The 14,883-nt window shown below is 48.9% G+C and overlaps 1 protein-coding gene across 3 annotated transcripts in view; it reads right to left on the bottom strand.

The window, feature by feature from the left end:
• Positions 1-14,883, bottom strand: part of LOC137095190 (alpha-taxilin-like) — a 104,332-nt gene that overhangs the window by 13,383 nt on the left and 76,066 nt on the right. For all 3 annotated transcript variants that reach the window (XM_067461566.1, XM_067461565.1, XM_067461567.1), the window contains one exon: positions 567-662. In XM_067461566.1, coding sequence (XP_067317667.1) covers positions 567-662 — 96 coding nt within the window. The remainder of the gene's footprint in view (positions 1-566; positions 663-14,883) is intronic.

Below are 14,883 nucleotides of genomic sequence, written 5' to 3'. Positions count from 1 at the left end.
TTCTGCCAGACAGGAAGTCACAATCCAAGCCCTCCCAACAGATGGCCATCTAGACTCTACTTAAGGGCCTCTACCAGACTCTCAGGCAGTCTCTATTACAGTGGTTAGAAGGGACCCCCAAAAGACATCCAACCAAGTTACCTTCTGCCATAAAAGAAGACACAATCCAAGCCCTCCTGACAGATGGCTATCCAGCCTCCGTTATTATATATATATATATATATATATATATATATATGTAATAGAATCCTAGAGTTAGAAGGGACCCCCAAAACACCATTCAGTCCAGTCCTCTTCTGCTAGGCAGGGAAGGCACAATCAAATCCCTCCTGACAGATGCCTATCCAGCCTCTGCTTGAAAAACTCCAAAGGAAGAGACACCACTGGATTCCCAGGCAGTTTATATTTCACTATATTTGGAAGGGACCCGCACAGGCCATCCAGCCCAACCCAGCAAAACTCAAATGAGTGGAACTGGGGGGGGGGGGGCTTTGGAGGATTGTTGAAGGGGGCTTCTAAGAGGCACAAAAGGCACCAGAGACAAAGTGGGGAGAGGAGCCCTTCACCTCTTCTGCCATTTCCAGCAGGGCCTTGTTGCTGCTTTCCCAGCGGGAGCGGTACATGGTGGTCTCTTTCTCCAGCTTCTTGATCTTCTTCGTCATCTGCAAGTGCCAGAAAGTAAAGGAAGAAGGAGGTTAAAACGAAAAGAATAGTAGTTTGCCAGTAGCCTATGCACTGGCCATGGCATTCCCACTCTCTGCCTGGGGAAGGCCATGGTGCTTTGTTGCGGCCAAAACAAAGTGTCTCAGAGCAGCTTCCCAAAAGCTTTGTGCCCCACTGCATCAGATGCAACTCATGTACAAAACAACCTCCAAGTCTTCCTTTTCTAAGAAAACCCTATCAAATTTATGATCAACAGGTATGTGTGTGTGTATTTGTGTGTGTGTATACATACACACACACACACACAGAGGACCTCATCCCATTAGAGCAGATCTTTCCAAACTGTGTGTCACGACACCTTAGTGCGTTGGTTGCAGTGTGTAGGCGTGTCGCACAAACATAATGAAAGATGATCAAAATCTTGGAAATATATGCCATTACTTTACAAACCATATATATATTTAAAACCTAAATGAAATGATTTCATGAGACAAGTTGGGTCCCCATAGATTCCATTATCACAATTTATGTATGTATCTGTATCTGTTCTATGGGGTTGGTTTAACAGCCTGTTTGCTAGTAAAAATTAGCGGAATGCTGTATGTATAAAAACTGTGTCACCAGCACAGAAAGTGTGGAAAGCGTCTATCCACTTGAAATCGGAGGTTAAACCAACCCTTTATGAGTTTTATACAATATATATAATATATTTTACTTTTAAGCTGATTTATTGTATTTAGATTTGAATTGTTTAATTCAGCGTTTCTCAACCTGGGGGTCCCGACCCCTAGGGGGGGTCATTAGGCCATTTCTGAGGGGTCGCCTTCTCCTCCTTTGGCCCCTCCCACTCCCCTCGCAATGGCTGACTGGCTTATCTGGAGCCTCCGGTCAAAAAGAGCCACACAAAACAATTATCAATGCAATTCATCCTCTTCTTCTTCCTCCTCTCGACCCTTCAGCACGTGAAAATCTTATCCCTGGAGGCGACCCCCCACCCCCACCCCACCATTTCTCTGCCTCTTCCTTCCTTCTTTTCCCTCCCTCCCTCCCAGGGGCCTATGCGTCTGGCTGGCCCCTCCCTCCATTCAGACCTCCCTTCCTCGCTGGCCCTCTTCACCCACAAGGGCAGTACGTGCCTGTTCCTTCTACATCCAAGCGCCTCCTGACTCCACCAGTTCTCCAATTTCGGGGCATCAGGTATTTATAACAAATTTGGTCCAGATCCCTCATTGTGTGAGTCCACAGTTCTCTCTGGATATTAGTGAACTTGAGCTCTAAAAGTCTGGTGAATGCCCACCAAACCCATCCAGTGAATCCAGGAGACTACTACTATTATTAGTAGTATTAGTATTATTATTTGGAGCAGAAAGGATGGGAGAGCCTATCATAAGCTTTACTTACTGTTATTATCATTATCATTATTGTTGTTGCTCCTGCAGTAATTCTATCTCCCTGTGTGGCAGAAAGAAGGGGGCTGGGCTGGATGTCCTTTGGGGTTCCCTTCCACCTGTCTGAGTCTTACAATAATAACAACAATGATAATGTATAATAATATAATAACAATTTGATCTTCCTGCCTGGCAGAAAGAAGGGGGCAGGACTAGATCACCTTTGGGGTTATCTTCCAACTGCCTTAGTCTAATGATGATGATGATGATGATGATGGGCCTTGGGACCCTTCCAAACAGGTCCTATATCCCAAGATCTGATCATAAATTTTCCATTTATCCCAGATTATCTGGCAGTGCAGACTCATATAATCCAGTACAAAGCAGATAACCTGGGATCAGATCCTGGGATATGAGGACAGTGTAGATGGGGCCTAGGGGCCCTTTCAAACAGGCCCTATATCCCAAGATCTGAGCCCCAGGTTTTCTGTTTATCCCAGATTATCTGGCAGTGCAGACTCATATAATCCAGTTCAAAGCAGATAACCTGGGATCAGATCCTGGGATGGGAGGACAGTGTAGATGGGGCCTAGGGGCCCTTTCAAACAGGCCCTATATTCCAAGATCTGAGTCCCAGGTTTTCTGTTTATCCCAGATTATCTGGCAGTGCAGACTCATATAATACAGTTCAATGCAGATAACCTGGGATCAGATCCTGGGATATGAGGACAGCGTAGATGGGGCCTAGGGGCCCTTTCAAACAGACCCTATATCCCAAGATCTGAGCCCCAGCTTTTCTGTTAATCCCAGATTATCTGGCAGTGCAGACTCATATAATCCAGTGTCAGGAGCCGGTTTCCAGGCCTTGGGTTTTGGCGCTAAAAACCAGGATCCTGACATTCTACTCTGATAACAACTGTGCAGCTGGTGACCTCAGGAAGAGCAGTTAACATTGAGCGGGAATGTTGCGCGGGATCCTTGGCTGGCGGGAAAGGGAAGTTCAATTGTGGGGGTGGGTATATAAGGGTTGACTGGAGGCTGCCAGTCAATCCTGGCTTTCTTTGTGTCTGAACGTCCAGCAGTAAACGTTTCTGATTGATTACGGATTGGAGTTCTGTGTCGTTATTGGGAACGGCTGTTGTGAGCTGACATTAAGCCAGGATTCTTCAGCACCATCCCACGGCTGCGGTCTTTATGGAGCAAGAAGAGAATCCAGCGGCAGGGGGAGAGCCAGACTCCCCTTTCGAGAATGTGGAGGAGGAACTGGAGAGAGTAGCTGTCTTGGCTTCATCGACTGCTTATGCCTGGCCCAACGGAGTGACCCAGAGGCGAGCGAAGGGGGCAGAGGCAGCAGCAAGAGAGAGCAGTGGGCTAGAATTCCCCTCCCCGCAGAGGATGGAGTACCTAGAGGAAAAGGTGGCAGCCATGGAGACCACCCTTGCAGTGATGTCAAGATTGATGGAAATCTGGCTCCCCTGGTAGAAGACCCCCGACCCCGGGGGGAGTCGATGTGGAGGAGAGGAGCGACCAAGGACCCGGAGCACGTCCTAAGATGCAGGCGAGTTGGAGAACTGGGGCAAAGAGTGACGAGGAGGAAAGACAACCACGGGGCCTCGCGCTGACATCCCAGCAGATGCTCCTGGTGCCCCCGGCCGGAGCCGGGCGCGGCACAGGGCGGCGAGAATTGCCCCCGGAGCAGCAAGGGCTCCAGGGAGGGCCACCGCGAGCGGAGAGCCGGGAAGCACAACCTCCCTTCTACCAACAGAGAAGGGAAGAACTGAGAGTGGAATTTGGAGGCGAGGCTGGGAGCCTCGATTTTTTTCTGACCATGGTGAGAGGCTACCTGGAGGACAACACACTTACCTTTAGGTCAGAGGCCAGCAGAGTGCGGGCAGTGGGTGCAGCACTGAGAAGAGGAACGGCTGAATGGTATGTCCAGCTCCACGCCAGGCATGACCCATGCCTGGGATCCACGAGACGGTTCCTAGCAACAATGGAAATGCGTTTCCGAGACCCGCTTGAGAGGATCAGAGCGAGAGAAAAGTTGCAGACTGTGACCTAAGGCCAGTGATCCATGTCTGAATATGTGGAAGAATTCCAACTGTTGGCAGAAAAGGTGCCGGAGTGGTCCAGTGTCACGAAGGTCCAAATATTTAAGGAGGGTCTATGGAAGGAAATTTTATCCTGGGCGCTCCATCGTGATGACCCGGAGACGATCGGTGGATGGATTGAGTTGGCTGGCCGCATCGAGACGACGTTGTCCCAGGTCAGGAGGCATCGAGGAATGGCGCCGCAGCAAGCAAGAGCCAAGGAGGAGAGTCGGAGGACGGAGAGAGGCACAACCGGGAAGGAGATTGAACTCAATAAAGATGCTAACCTGCCTAGGAGTAGATTATACCCTATGTCGGCGAAAGAGATGGAGGAGCTGAGGAAGTACATAGATAAAAACTTAGCCCGAGGGTTCATAGAACCATCTGAATCCCCGTTAGGGGCCCCCGTGCTATTTAGGCACAAGAAGGACGGCTCCCTGAGATTGTGTGTGGACTATAGGGGGCTGAACGTAGTGAGCACAACCAACAATTACCCATTGCCTCTAACCAAGAACTTGTTATCGAGACTGTCAGAGGCACGGGTGTTCACAAAAATTGACCTAATCGAGGCCTACCACAAGCTACGAATACGGCCTGAGGACAGGTGGAAAACTGCATTCTCCTACGCACTGGGGCACTGAGTACTTCGTGTCTCCTTTCGGACTAAAAGGCTCGGGAGGGGCATTTATGCAAATGATCAACGAGGTGCTGCATCCATTGTTGTACCACGAGGTATATTGTTTTGTGGATGATGTGATAATATTCGGCTGAGATAGACGATCCCACGTCAAATTGGTAAGGGAAGTGTTTCAAAAACTGAAGAAGGCACGACTGGTTGCAAAGTTGCCCAAATGCAAATTCAATAAGGAACAAATCGATTTCCTTGGGTATAGGATCTCCCAGGGAGGGGTGGCAATGGACCCTTCTAAGGTAGAGGATGTGAAGGGATGGGAGCCTCCTAAGACACGCAAGTAGCTGTAGTTGTTCCTGGGGTTTGCGAACTTTTATCGGGCATTTATAGAGGATTTCGCCCAGCTGACACTACCTCTCACCGAGTTGCTGAAAACAAAAGGGAGGGGGGAGACGGTCAAGGTGCGATCTCCCAGAGCAAGGTTGAATTGGTCAACAGAATGCCAAAGGGCGTTCGAGGAATTGAAACACAGGTTCACAGAAGAGCCTATCTTGGTCCACCCTGACCTGACCAAGCAGTTTGTGATCCATTGTGACGCGTCAGACTGGGCATATGGGGCTGCATTGATGCAAACGGATTCGGAGGGGAGGTTGAAGCTATGTGGGTTCATATCTAAGAAGTTCAGCAAAGCTGAACGAAGCTGGCCAGTGTGGGAAAAGGAAGCACTGTCGATATTGAGGGCTTTGGAGATGTGGAGACATTTATTAGAGGGAAGCGGCATACCCTTTGAGATATGGACCGACCATAAAAACCTACAATACATCACTTCACCCAGGAAGTTGTCAGCAAAACAAATAAGATGGGCTCAATTCTTCAGCAGATTTGATTTTCAGCTAAAGTTCCACAAAGGGAAGAAAAACATCATAGCGGATGCGCTGTCGCGTATTCCGGAGGATGAAGGGGGGAGGAAAGACCAAAGGGGGAGTGTGTTCACAGAACGGCAGTGGGGTATGGTGGTGCAAACCAGAGCGCAGGCGGAACGCAGCCAGAGGCTTGTGGGAGTAGAAAGCAAAGACAGGGGATGGGAGGAGGAGATAAAACAAGCGTACAAGGAGGATGAGTGGCTGGGGAGAAACAAGGAAAAAGTGGAATGGAAGGGTGGATTGGGATTTGTGAACCGGAAGGTGTATATCCCAGGGAGCCTGAGGGGAAAAATGATGATAAGATGTCACGACAGTAAAGGGGCAGGCCATTTGGGGGTCACCAAGACCTTGAAGTTACTGGCGCAGCAATGTTGGTAGCCTGGGATGAGGGGCGACACAAAATTGTATGTATCCAAATGTGACACGTGTGTGAGGAACAAGGTGCCCACTCAAAAGCTGGCCGGGTTGTTGCAGAGGGTGGCAGAACCATCAAGGCCATGGAGTGTGATCACCATGGATTTTGTGGGTGAACTTCCTAGTAGCCGCGGCCAACGTTACATCTGAACAGTGCTTGATTTATTTTCAAAACAGGCGCATTTCGTGGCACTGCCCAAGCTACCATCCGCAGAAAAGTTAGCCGACCTTTTCATAATACATGTATATCAGCTACATGGGTGTCCTGATCAGGTCATAAGCGACCGAGGTGTGCAGTTTACAGCAAAATTCTGGGAGAAATTCATACAGTTGCTAGGAGTAGAAAGGACCCTAAGCTTGGCATTCCATCCCATGACAAACGGAGGGGTCGAGCGCACGCAACAAACGTTGGGGTTGTTCCTAAGGACTTACACAAATCATTGTCAGAGCGACTGGGCAGATCTTCTCCCATATGCAGAAATCGTGTACAATGGGGCCTATCATGCATCAACCGGGAAGCCCCCGTTCGAAATAGTGTATGGCAGAGAGATAGCCCCTTTGCCGAAACTGCCAAGTTGGGAGGAGGAAGAAACTCGGGGAAAGGAGGGATGGCCAAATAAGATAAGAGCTAGTTGGGAGGAGGTGGTGAAATCACTCCAGGAAGCCCAACGGAAGTATAAGTTATTCACGGATCGTAAAAGAAGGGAGGAGGATTTGGTCTGGCTGAGCACCAAAAATCTCAAGCTGGATGCCCCGTCCAGGAAACTATCCCCACGGTATATTGGCCCATTTAGAATATCCAACAAAATAAATGATGTCACATATAAATTGCAGCTGCCAAAGGTTTTGGGGAAGGTACATACAATATTCCATTGCAGCTTATTGAAAAAGTACCAAGGGTCGCTAGATGAAGAAGGAATGTAGTAGTGACATGTATTTCCTTTCCAGGACGAAGAAGAGGAGGAGGACATCATGTCAGGAACCGGTTTCCAGGCCTTGGGTTTTGGCACTAAAAACCAGGATCCTGACATTCTACTCTGATAAGAACTGTGCAGCTGGTGACCTCGGGAAGAGCAGTTAACATTGAGCAGGAATGTTGCGCGGGATCCTTGGCTGGCGGGAAAGGGAAGTTCAATTGTGGGGGTGGGTATATAAGGGTTGACTGGAGGCTGCCAGTCAATCCTGGCTTTCTTTGTGTCTGAACTTCCAGCAGTAAAAGTTTCTGATTGATTACGGATTGGAGTCCTGTGTCGTTATTGGGAATGGTTGTTGTGAGCTGACAATCCAGTACAAAGCAGATAACCTGGGATCAAATCCTGGGATATGAGGACAGTGTAGATGGGGCCTAGGGGCCCTTTCAAACAGGCCCTATATCCCAAGATCTGAGCTCCAGGTTTTCTGTTTATCCCAGATTATTTGGCAGTGCAGACTCATATAATCCAGTTCAAAGCAGATAACCTGGGATCAGATCCTGGGATATGAGGACAGTGTAGATGGGGCCTAGGGGCCCTTTTTTTTTTTGATATTTTTATTGATGGTTTTCATTATACATACAAACAACATGAATTACTTACTGCTAAAGAAGGGGGGGGAGGATAGGAATGAAGGGGGGAGGGGGAGTGATTGGGAATGGGAGTGGAAGGTCTCAGCAAGGGAGGTGGTAGGTGAATCTATTTTAAAAAACAAAGTTCACTTCCAATCTAGATTGCAGGGTTTCTGAGTTCTTGAACTTGTCAATGTTTGGTTCTTGTCTTCTTTATTGCTTTCGCTTCTCTATTCTGGTAGTAATATATTTTTCCTTACTTTTAGAAACGTTCTTAACGGTTGCCAATCTATCTTATTTTTCTTGCTTTTGTCATATACTAAATTTGCCAGGGTGTCGTTTTCCATCAAGTCTCTTACTTTGAGCAGCCAGATATCTATTGTAGGTAGTTCTTTCTTTTTCCACAAGCTTGCGATTAGTATTCTTGCTGCAGCCGCCAAGTGGTAGAGTAACTTGTCTTTGTTTTTGTCTAAATTAAAGTCCAGCAAATGAAGAAGGTAGTACTCTGGCTTGAATTCGAATTTAATCTGTAATATTCTTTGTACTTGTTTGTGTATCTCAAGCCAGAAATTCTTTACCTTTTTACACTGCCACCAGACGTGGAAGTAGGTGCCTAGTTGGTTACCGCATTTCCAGCAGTTGTTGTTTATTCCTTTTTGGAATTTAGCGAGTTGTTGTGGCGTTATGTGCCAGCGGAGAAACATTTTTTTCCAATTTTCCGTTATGTTGGCTGATTTGGCATATTTGGTTTTTATCTTCCAAATGTTCTCCCATTCTCTAAGCAGGATGGAATGCCCAAAATCTATGGCCCATTTTATCATATTATACAGAGACATATTAGCTCTGTCTCTGTATTCCATTCAAGCAACTTCTTGTATAGTGCTTTTATTAGTTTCTTTTCTTTTTTCATTATTTGATCCCAGAACGTATCTTGTGGGGCAAAGCCCTTTTTTTGTCATCTTTAAAACTTTCTTTTACTTGTAGGTAGTGAAACCACGAGATGTTCATTTCATTTTTTCTTAATTGTTCCAGAGACTTTAGATTCCATTGGCCTTCTTTTTTCTCTAAGAGGTCTTTATGGTACTTCTCTTTTATGGTGGGCTTCTGTGGGGGAGAACCAGGTTGGTGTTTTGTCATAGAAGCTCCTCTTATACTTTTCCCATATTTTCAGGAGAGCGGCCCTAACAAAATGGTGTGTAAAATTCTTTTCAATTTTTGCTTTTCCGAGCCATAGGTAGGCGTGCCAGCCCCTCCTGATGTCAAAACCTTTCAGATTTAGTAGTTTTTTTTGTAAGGGTTGCCCAGTCCCTAAACCAAGATAGGGCACAGGCATCATAGTATAATTGTAGGTTTGGTAAACCCAGGCCGCCTCTTTCGGTTGCGTCTGTTGCTATTTTATACTTGACCCTTGCCTTTTTGCCTCCCCACACGTATTTTTGGATGTCTTGTTTCCATTGGGTAAATGTCAGGATGTGGCCTTCATGCTATGAAAACACGGCCGGAACCATGAAGACTCCCTCCTGACAATAGGATAGTTTATGGCTTGATAGGGAGCCATTTGGTTGCAGAGACTGCTTTGTAGATGTGGGAATGGAATGTAGTCACAACTTGAGATAAGGAGGGGAGAAGGGAGGAGGCATCCAGGGGGAATGTGTTACTGGCTGTTGGCGGCAAAACCTCAGATCTCTCTTTGCATGACTCCTGTATGGACTGAATAAACCGATATCCAAAGGATCTGCTTTGTGAGTGCGTGTTTCATTCTGAGATCCCGCAGGATCTGACATAAAGAGAGATCTCACAAACTTCTTGCTCAACCCATGAGGAAACATCTATCCGGGAAGCAAGCTATGTTCGAGGGCGAGCCATTCATGGGCACCGGGGCCAGCGCGGATACCTCCTTACCCACAGGGCTCGGAGACGAGTCGGAGGATGAACTGTGCCCTGGAGAGGAGAACCTGGAGGAAGAGGCCCCTGCTGCTTGGCCGCCGATGACCTCCACGCAGATGCCGGTTCGGAAGGACGTGACGGTGAGGCGTAAGCTGCCCATGTCGGGGCTCCAGGAACCCTTCGGGGAGCCTCCGTCAGATACGAGGTGACTAGAAGAGAAGGTCGATGCCATGGAGCGCATGCTACAAACATTCTCATTCCAGTTGGATGAGATGCGGATGGAAGTAGCAGCATCCTGGAAAGCGGCTCTGGGGGAGAGAGAGCAGAGGCGCTCACAGACGCAAGGTACTGGATATCGGCCTTCAGGGAGAGTGGGGTTTGCAGCAGAAGGGGAGCAGCCCTATCTACCCCCTGGGACATCCGTGTTCACCACAGGTCTGCTGGGGAGAAGCCAACTACCCGGTGGGCTTGGGAGAGGAGAACTGCGTGTCAAGTTTAATGGGGACCCGAAGCAGCTGTCTTACTTCATAACTAACATAAGGCACTTCATGGAAGATTATGGGGATACCTTCCCCTCGGAGGGGGCCATGATCCACGCCGTGAGGGCCAACCTCAAGGATGCAGCCGCTGACTGGCTGATGCAAATGTATGACACCTGAGCGCCAGAGCTAAGGAGGCTGGATGATTTCCTGAGGGCGCTCCGAGAGAGGTTCCAGGACCCCCTAGCCCAAGGAAAAGCAAAGGGACAGCTTAAGAAGATTTACCAGGGGAATAAGACTGTGTCCGAATATGCCCTGGAATTCAAAGCGATAGCGGGCAGAATCAGAGACTGGTCTGAAACCACTAAGCTGGAATACTTTCGAGCCGGGCTACGCTCCGACGTTTTGGAGTGGGCTATGCATCGCGAAAACCCTGATAACCTGGAGGATTGGATCATTTTGGCTGGGAGGGTCGAGTGCGACCAAGAACAGATGCCCCGTCGAGCGAAGGAGAGAGGGAGAATCCGACACCCGGCAGCCGGCCAGCCTGGAGGGATGAGACGCCCCTCGCCCAGAGGGAGGTCGTCCAGCCGCGAGAGGAGAGTAAGGAGAGGGGCCTGCTTCTCCTGCGGCCAGGAAGGGCACAGAGCCGCCGAATGCACCAGAGGGTCCAGCGCTTCCAAGGTCGACAAGGCTCTTCCCCAAAAGCCAACACCGGGCCCTAAAGCCGCTAAAGGAAAAGCCTCCACAGCTGTGGAGACAGCGTTGGGGCCCCACCAGCTCCCTGCGGAGGTGGTTGAGCTGGAGGACGCAGAAGACGACTACCCCCTGACGGGAAATGGGCAAGATCTCCTGTGAAGGCCGCCGGCAGGCAGATCGAAGGCTCCCAAGGCGGTGAGTTAAAAAGGCTCAACTGTGATGTAGTAAAAATGACAATAACTCTAACAAATCCAGAGTCGGGGTTGAAAGTAGAAACAGAGGCAATGTTGGACTGTGGGTGCATCAGGTGTTTGATCACCCCGACACTAGCGACCCAATTGGGGGTCAAGCCCCAACCCCTAAAGACGCCCGTTGTCTTCGCCCAGTTAGATGGGTCCTCTGCCCATGGGGCCCCAGTGAGGGAGAAAACGGGTTACTTACACTTAGAGATGGGGACCCACCAAGAGACTTTACAATTTATAATATCCCCCATGGCCCATCAGCCAGTCATCTTGGGGATCCCGTGGCTAAAATGGCAAAATCCCCGGATTAACTGGGAAGAGGGAACTTTCATCTTTACAGATGGGGAATACAGACATAGAGGGCCCGCACAGGCATCGCACAAGTCTCAAACCCAAGGGGCCCAGGTGGAGGCAGCGCCTGCAGGCCAGGGAGTAAACATCCCAAGCGTCTACCGGAAGTGGGCTGAGGTTTTCAGTGAGACTGAATGTGACCAGCTGCCGCCCCATAGAAAAACGGACTGTGCAATTGAGTTTTAACCCAATGCCACGCTGCCAAGCCCTAAGCTATATGCAATGTCAGAACCAGAAAAAAAGCCCTAAGAGAGTTTATCGACAAGAACTTGGAGAGGGGATTCATAGAGCCATCCAGCTCCCCAGTGGCAGCACCCGTGCTATTTAGGCCCAAGGCTGATGGATCGTTAAGGCTGTGTGTAGATTACCGAGGCCTGAACGCAATCTGCACGTCCAACAAGTACCCCCTCCCCCTCATGTCGGACATTTTGGCGCAACTGGGTAAAGCACAAATCTTTACCAAACTGGACATTAGGGAGGCGTTTTACAGACTGAGGGTGCGAGATGAAGATTGCTGGAAAACGGCATTTAATTGTCACCTCGGGCAGTATCAATTCCGCGTCTGTCCAATGGGTTTAAAAGGCTCGCCCCGAGTGTTCATGCAATTCATAAATGACATCTTCCACGAGATGTTATATGATGGGGTCCTGGTCTATTTAGATGACCTTTTGATATACTCAAACTCCCTGGATCAGCATATAAAAACAACCCAAAAGGTGCTTCAAATATTAAAAGAAAACCAGCTATATGTCAGACTTTCCAAATGTGAGTTCCACCGGACTGAGCTCAATTACCTAGGTTTCCGTATATCCACTAGGGGGCTCGCTATGGATCCAGCCAAGGTACAAGATGTGTTAGCTTGGGAGCCACCCCGCACCAGAAAACAGCTTCAGGGATTCCTGGGGTTTGCCAACTTCTACAGGCAATTCATTAAAGACTTTGCCAAAATAGCCCTGTCCCTTACTGAATTGCTAAAAACCAAAGGGAGAGGGGAGACAAGGAGGGCGAAAACCCCTGGGGCTCGGTTAGAGTGGTCACCGGAGTGCCAGAAGGCCTTTGAGGAGTTGAAAATGGGATTCACGAGCCAGCCCATCTTGATTCATGCACAACTAGACAAACCCTTCATAGTGCAGTGTGACGCCTCTGAGGCGGCTTATGGAGCCGTGCTGCTACAGGTGGACGATTAGGGCCAGCTCAAGCCTTGTGCTTACTTGTCCAAAAAGTTTTCTGAAACAGAAAAACGATGGCACGTATGGGAAAAAGAAACCTTTGCTGTGCGAGCGGCACTGGCACACTGGCGGCACTTCTTGGAAGGCGCCCAGGTTCCCTTTGAAGTGTGGACAGACCACAAAAACTTGCAAGCATTGCAAACCCCACAAAGACTAAATGCTAAACAACTCAGATGGGCTCAGTTCTTCCAAAGATTTAATTTCCGCCTCAAGTTCGTCCCAGGAAGGACGAACCAGTTGGCAGACACCTTGTCACATATGCCCACCGCTGACTATTCAGCGCCCTCAGAGATGGGGACTGTTTTCACCCAGCAACAAATGGGATTGGTAATACAGACGAGAGCCAGGCTTCAGAATAAGCTGCAGCCCCCGAGTCAGCCCACAGAACTGTTACAGAGATTGGGAGACGCTTCGGAGACAGATGAGTGGTTACAGCAACATAAGGGAGACCTCACCCAAACTGGTGAGCTGTGGACATATGGGTCTAAATATTATGTGCCTGCTTCCATGCGGAAAGACATCATGAAGGGGGGCCATGACTCTGTGTTGGCTGGGCACTTTGGCTTCACCAAGACCCTCAAGCTGCTGGCACGACAGTTCTGGTGGCCCGCTATGCAGAAAGACGTAAGGGATTATGTGCTGGAATGCTCCACCTGTGCAAAAAACAAACAGAAGGTGGGGAAACCTACGGGACTGTTGCAACCCGTGGCTAATTCTACGCAGCCGTGGACAGATATAGCCATGGATTTTGTGGTGGAGTTGCCCGACAGCCAGGGATATAACACCATTTGGACTGTGATTGACCTATTTTCCAAACAAGCCCACTTTGTGGCCCTGAAAAGGCTTCCCTCCACCCCGGAGCTGGCGAAGCTGTTCCTGCATCATGTTTTCAGGTTACACGGCTGTCCACGCCGAGTGATAACAGACAGGGGCACTCAATTCACCTCCAAATTTTGGAAATCATTTCTAACTATGTTAGGGGAAGAACGGGCGCTGAGCACGGCATTCCATCCCGAGACTGATGGGGCCACGGAAAGAGTCCAAAAGACCCTACAACAGTTTTTGAGATGTTACTCCACATATCAGCAGGATCAATGGGCTTCCATGCTAGATCTGGCCGAATATTGCTATAATAACAGTGATCATGCTTCCACGGGAGCCTCCCCTTTTAAAATAGTGGGGGGAAGAGACTTTCCTCCTTTTCCGGGACTAACCCCACCAGGGCCAGGAGGGGCCCCTCCAAACGAATGGGGAGAAAAGATTGCAGCGTCTTGGCCAATGATTACAGAGACACTGGACAGGGCAAAAAGGGAATATAAAAAATTTGCTGACAAAAAGCGGTCTGTGCAGCCGCCGCTGAAGGTGGGGGACTTTGTTTATTTGTCCACCAAATACCTGAGGTCCACACAACCGTCCCGGAAATTGTCAGCCTTGTTTCTGGGCCCTTTTCGAGTTCAGGAATTAATTAATCCAGTGGCAGTGCGGCTTGACCTGCCACACACATGGAGGAAGGTACACCCAGTGTTTCATGTCAGCCTGCTTAAACCTGCATGTCCTTCCCAGAAGTGGTCAGAACCGGACTCGAAACTTGTCCCCATCATGGTGGGGGCCCATACCCATTTTGAGATCAAGGACATTTTGGACTCTAAACTGACCAGAGGCAAACTGTATTATTTGGTTCAATGGGCCTCAAAAGCTATGCTGACAGGGGATAGGGAAAAGGCAGAACTACTTAATGCCTTCTTTGCCTCGGTCTTCTCACAAAAAGAGAGTCTTCAACCTCAGCAAGATGGAGTGGATGAGGGATTGGAGGACATCCAACCCCAAATTGGGAAAGAAGTCGTCCAGGAATACCTGGCCGCTCTTAATGAGTTCAAGTCCCCAGGGCCAGATCAACTACACCCCAGAGTATTGAAGGAACTAGCGGAAGTCATTTCGGAACCATTGGCAACCATCTTTGAGAGTTCTTGGAGAACGGGAGAAGTTCCAGCAGATTGGAGGAGGGCCAATGTGGTCCCAATCTTCAAGAAGGGAAAAAAGGATGACCCAAACAACTACCGTCCGGTCAGCCTCACGTCGATACCGGGCAAGATTTTGGAAAAGATTGTTAAGGAAGCGGTCTGCAAACACTTAGAAACAAATGCAGTCATCGCTAATAGTCAACATGGATTTATCAAAAACAAGTCATGCCAGACTAATCTGATCTCTTTCTTCGATAGAGTTACAAGCTGGGTAGATGCGGGGAATGCCGTGGATGTAGCGTACCTGGATTTCAGTAAGGCCTTCGACAAGGTCCCCCATGACCTTCTGGCAAGGAAACTAGTCCAATGTGGGCTAGGCAAAA

Source organism: Anolis sagrei, chromosome Y, assembly GCF_037176765.1.
Source record: "Anolis sagrei isolate rAnoSag1 chromosome Y, rAnoSag1.mat, whole genome shotgun sequence".
NCBI lineage: Eukaryota > Metazoa > Chordata > Lepidosauria > Squamata > Dactyloidae > Anolis > Anolis sagrei.
Note: the sequence above shows the minus strand (reverse complement) of the source record. Positions and strands in the feature narration are given on the sequence as shown.